At 67.4% G+C, this 5338-nt stretch overlaps 2 protein-coding genes across 2 annotated transcripts; both read right to left on the bottom strand.

Moving 5' to 3' along the window:
• Positions 1-646: 646 nt before the first annotated feature.
• On the bottom strand, positions 647-2279 carry EMIHUDRAFT_251804 (hypothetical protein; the record flags this gene model as incomplete). The annotated part of the gene is made up of 4 exons (XM_005790782.1): positions 647-871; positions 990-1871; positions 2033-2164; positions 2262-2279. The coding sequence occupies 4 exons, from the start codon at positions 2277-2279 to the stop codon at positions 647-649; spliced, it is 1257 nt and encodes a 418-aa protein (XP_005790839.1).
• On the bottom strand, positions 2267-4441 carry EMIHUDRAFT_460461 (hypothetical protein; the record flags this gene model as incomplete). Its single annotated transcript, XM_005790781.1, has 4 exons — positions 2267-3501; positions 3932-4084; positions 4161-4246; positions 4321-4441. 4 exons carry the CDS (start codon positions 4439-4441, stop codon positions 3421-3423), a joined length of 441 nt encoding a protein of 146 aa, XP_005790838.1. The 3' UTR covers positions 2267-3420.
• Between the last annotated feature and the right edge of the window lie 897 nt (positions 4442-5338).

The following is a 5338-nucleotide window of genomic DNA, read 5'->3' as shown; positions in this document are numbered from 1 at the left end:
GACCACGGCACCTGCGGCCGAGCACGCGCAACCTTTGGCGGTGTGTGCGTGTGTGCGTGTGCGCATGTGCGTGTGCGTGTGCGTGTGTGTGTGTGTGTGTGTGTGTGTGTGTGTGTGTGTGTGTGTGTGTGTGTGTGTGTGTGTGTGTGGATGGGGGGGGGGGGGCGTTGTCGTAGGAGCGCGCCCAGCCCGCCGTGCTTTTGCTGCCCGCCGAGGTCCGCCTGGCCGAGCGGCTTGGCAAGGCGGCCGTGCTTCGCGTGCGTGGCGAGCAGCTGCGAGAGCGGCACCGACCGGCCGAGCGAGCGGAGGATGGCTCCAACCTCTGCCTCGAACGTGGCGGCGGTCGAGGGGGCGGCGGCGGGCGCGGCGGCGGCGGGCGCGGCGGCGGCGGGCGCGGCGGGTGCGGGCGCGGCAGGTGTGGGCGGAGGCTGGGCCCTGCTCTTCACGAAACGTGTGCTCTTGCTGCCGGGTAGCTTGAAGAGCACCGCGGGCGCGCTCTTGAACGCCTCGCTGGCGGAGGCGTGCCCCGCCTCCTCCCACCACCCCTCGCCCGCCCCGAACCGCTCTCGGTAAGTGTCGTCCAGCTTGGTGGCCGTCCAGCCTGTAGGAGAAGAGACGTGTCAGCAGGCGCGAGGGCTGCGCACTGTCAGCTCGGTGGCAGGCCCGAGCCGTGCGACGGGATCTTGACCTCGGCCAGCAGCTGGCCCAGCCTCGCCTCGAAGGTACCGCTCGCCTCGAAGGCCGCCACCCCCGCCTGGGCCCGCGCCGCCGCCTTTTGCGCCGGCGCCGCTGCAGGAGGCGAGGCAGGCCGCGCCGCCTCCTCGCCGCCCGCCGCGTGCAGCCCGTTGCGCCTCGGCCGGTAGGCGGAGACCTGCACCTTCCGCTCGAACCTACACACGGGGAGCGGGGCACCCGTCTGGAGGGCGCCCCTCGCGCGTGCGGCGGGCCCGCGCCTCCCCGCGCCGGCCGCTGCTCGTGTCGCTCGGCACAAAGGTCGCGTTGTCGAGGGTTGCGATCGCGTGAGACGCGTCGGCAGCCCTCCTGAAGTGGACGACGGCGCACTGGCCTCGCCTCGAGTCGGTGCCGGCGCCGCGCGGCAGGAAGTCAACGCCCTTGACCGCGCCCGCCCGCTCGAAGAGGCTCTTTACCTCAGCCCTGGTCGCCCCCCAGTCAAGCTTACACACAAAGACTGCGTCCGCCACCGCCTCTCCGATTGGCGCGGCCAGCTGCTCGCCGCCGTGGACAAACTGGCACCGCTCGCCGTTGCGGCAGTGGCCCCTCTGGAAGTACGAGCAGAGCTGCTCGGTGCGGCCGTTTGCCGACGGAGGGCCAGGCGGCGGCGGCGGCGCCTCCACCACCCTCAACTCATGCCGCTTTATGTTCCACGTGCCGTTGGGGAACTTGACACGGACACGCCCAGCATCTTTGAGGAACTCGAGCACGACGCCCTCGTGGCCGGCCGGGATGTCGTCATCAGCCGCTGTCCACGTCACCCGGCAGTTCACTCTCAGGGCCGCTGCAGGCGCCGGTGCGACGTGCCTCGGTGGTGCGGGCCGGGCGGCGTCCGTTCCGGTGGAGGCAGGATCCCTCGCGCTCTCGAACGGTTCGGTGCGGAGCCTCAAGGGCCCTGTCGAGGTCTCGAGCACGGACCTTGCCAGGTCGCTGCAGGCCAGCTCGGCGGCACTCGGCGATTCAAAGGTGATGACGCAACTGTTGATTGGATAGCGCTTCATCTTCACGCTGAGCACGGGGCCGCACTGCCCGAAGTGTTCCATCAGAGCCTCCTCGGTTGTCATGCGAAGGTTATCGCCGCGCACGAACACTCTCGCCGGCATAACCGGGAACAATTCGGCCGTGCGCGTACGATGCGCCTGCGGCGCAAGCACGAAAAGCGCCCCGGCGCCGCAGGAAGGGAAAGAGATAAACTGGATCGGCTCGATAGGTGCTACGAAACTAACTCAGGCGCTTAAGAAAGCGCCAAGAGAGGGGGGGTGCCACCCCGGTGGCGGAAGGGTGCCGCCGCAGTGCCCACCGGTGCCCGCGAGGAGCGCCGGCCTTGGAAGCCAGCCGAGCCAGCAGCCGCCAGTGCTGCCGCCACGCTGCCGGCCACTCCCGCGCGCACGCCGCTCGCGCCCTCCTCCTGACCACCGCTCTCTGCGCACGCCTGGGAAAGAAGAAGAAATGTTGGGGCCGCGCGGAATTATTTCTTATCTCGGATTTATTTCTTAACGAGCTCGTATTTCTTATTTATTTGCCGGCACTCCTCGCCGTGCCTCCATCGCGGCAAATAGGCGCTCCAGCATCGATGCGGATCAGCTGCCTCGTCGTGCTCGCCGCAGTCTCGCCCGCCTGCCCGATGCTGCTGCGGCCGGCACCACTGCTGCGACCGCCGGTGGTGCCGCCGCTGCGGTCGTCGCCACCGCAGGCTGCGGAGCCAAAGCTCGGCATCGGGATTGAGGCGCGGCAGCGTCTCCTGCTGCTCGTGCAGGACCTCGCCTCTCGAGGTGCCACGCAGGCGCAGATAGAGGGCGGCGTCTCGCAGGCGGTGGCCGCTGTGTTCGCGCCGCCGCCGCCACCGGCGGCGGCCGCCGCCGCGGTGGCCGGTGTCAGCGCTCCTGCTGCAGCCGGCTCGACGGCCACAGGCTCGACGGCCGCACAGCTGGTCGTGCCAGCGACGGCCAGCGACGCACACAAGGCGCTGCGCGCGTCCTTCGGCGGGCGGTACACGGTCGCTGTCTCGGCGGCGACGCAAAAGTTCCTCAACTTTATCGTCGAGGACCGCACCTGCGTCTTCCGCTGGAGGTACTCTCGCGTCTACGCCGTCGGCTTCCGCGCGCTCTGCGACGCATTTCTGCGCGGCTCCTGCCGCACCGCCGCTGACGAGGCGGCGACCCGCGCGGCGCTCTGCGTGGGACTCGGGCTCGACCAGGCGGCGGTGTGGGCGGACGCGGCTTCGCTCTGCGAGGAGGCCGCCGGACTGGACAGGCAGCAGCTGCTGGCGACGGAGGAGTTTCGACAGATTGCGGCGGCGCAGGGCAGTCTCAAGTACACGTACACATTCGGCGTCGGCCTCGTGATGCTCATGCGCGCCGTCGGGGAGACGGAGTTGTCGCCTCCGCCACGCACCGTCACCTCGGGCATCACAGCGTGGTGCACCGCGCTGGACCTGCGCTTCGCGACCCGGCTTGCGTCCGACTACACGCGGCCGCTCTCGATCGATGGCATCGGCCGCTTCGACTTTTACTCAGAGTCCGGGCTGGAGGACGCTTCGCTGGTCAGCATCGGGCAGGAGGGGAGCTTCTGAAGGGGTAAGCGGGCGTTGAGCATCCACGCCGCACGCCCACGCGCACAATCCTGGCAAACCACACGCCCCGTGGTGGCGGTCTCTCTCCGCTCTCGCATCTCTTGTACTCGTCATACTCATTGAGTGTAGTTGTCTTTATCGACGTTCTGGTTCTGGTTTCTGGTTTCCGAATGCATGCCGCTTTTTTGCTGTTCCCACTTGAAAAAAATCGGATGGGGGACACCTGTTCATTGGCCGGAATGAGCTCATTAGGACGAAGCGGGAGATGTATTCACACCGCAGAAACCAGACCCACAGGCAGATCCCACGGGAAATCGAGGCGGGTGTCCCAGAAAACAGATCCCAGAAAAACCAGAGAGCGCCGCAGAAACCGACCGACCCCTGGGTTTTCGGCTATGGGAAACCGCCATGGGAAACCGCAGCAGAAACCCGATGGGAAACCGAGGTCTGGTGTCTGTGCTTTGACCTTTGTGCACGAATGAAAAGAGAACGCTCCAGAACCAGAAACCCCAGTGACGCCAGGTGGAAGCTCAAGCAGGAAGCACAGAACTCCACTCTCCAGCGAGCAGCGTCCAGCGAAGCTAAAAAGAGAGGGCCCCGCGGGCCGCGCGGCGCGCCCACTCATACCATTGCGAGCGTGGTGATTCCGCGAGGAGGCGGGGCCGCCATCGATCCCGCCTCGAGGGCCTCTGGGCTGAGGTTGGTCTCATCGTTGGGACGTTGTTGCTCGTGGGAGAGCGTGCTGGCGGCCAGTGGCATCGCATTCGGAAAGGGAGGCGCCTGGCGCATGCAGGACGGGCTGAGGGTGGGTGCGACAAGTGTACACGGGGTGAGGGGGGTGGTGCGGGGAGCGCACCTTGCAGAGCGGGCAGGTCATCGCCGTGCCACTCTCGGCGGCTCGAAGCAGCCAACAGCTGATGCACTCGCGATGGAAGGCGTGCGCTGCGGCGCCAAAAGGGCGAGGGAGGCGTCAGCGCGCTCACCGGACCTGGGCTGGTCGAGAGGGGGATGCGCACCGCACGGCAAGACTGCCATGTCCCCGCCCTTGCCAAAGGCCGTGAGGCAGATAGAACACTCCTCGGTCTCGTCTTCAGCCGTCGCCTCGCGCCCCGACAGTCCCCTGATCTGGGCTTGCATTGCCGCCCGGTACGCCAGGATTGCCTCTTGCGCTGCGATCGAGGCGGGTGCGGGCGCCGATCGGGGAGGGGTGGGGCGGGCAGTCGTGCTGGCTGAGGCAGAGGGGTGGCTCGCCCTCCGCTGCGTGGCGCCGATCGATGAGCTTGCAGTAAAAGACGAGGCCGACCATGACGATCGCTCTCATGAGCACAAACCTGACACCGTGGCAGGCGCGCCTCAGTCTCCCTCGCCCTGGAGAGAGGCGCGCAAACAAGTGCGGTGCGGGCAGGGGCGGGCGTCGGAACCAGATGAGCGAGTAGCTCGAGGGCTTCATATCATCAACGCCCTCCTCCGAGGCCGACGGCGCGCCGGCGACCTGGGTGTGACTTGATGTCATGGGTCCTGGGCGGGAAGGAGAGTCGTCAAGGCCAGCAACCCTGGGCAGCAAGGGCAGGGCCACGGCGAACGGGGCTCTGGGCAGCAGGGGGAGCGCAGGCAGGGGATAGCACCGGCCGGGGTGAGCTGGTCCGCGCCCAGCGGTCCGAGAGAACGTACGAGTATTTACCCCGGACTTCCCGTCATGGCGATCTTTCCTCCGGCGGGCTGAGCACCGGCCGCCGAGCACTTTGAGCACGAACCGATCCGCGCGCGAGCTTGGAGCCTCGGACGGCGCGCTGGGCAGCGTCGGCGCCGGTCGGCACCTCGGCACCTGCAGCATGCTAGTTGGCTAGATGGGCGGTCTTGCGGTCTGACCTCCAGGGGCGAGAAGTGACTGAGGTAGGTAGGTAGGTAGAAAGGTGAAGAACAGACTGAAAAGGCAAAAAAGAAAAATCGCTCGCGTTATACCCGGGAACACATCCCTTGCGACTGAGGTCTCCACCCAGCCACCGCATCTCATGTTCGCGCTCGCACACCACC

Source organism: Emiliania huxleyi, assembly GCF_000372725.1.
Source record: "Emiliania huxleyi CCMP1516 chromosome Unknown EMIHUscaffold_1181, whole genome shotgun sequence".
NCBI lineage: Eukaryota > Haptophyta > Isochrysidales > Noelaerhabdaceae > Emiliania > Emiliania huxleyi.
Note: the sequence above shows the minus strand (reverse complement) of the source record. Positions and strands in the feature narration are given on the sequence as shown.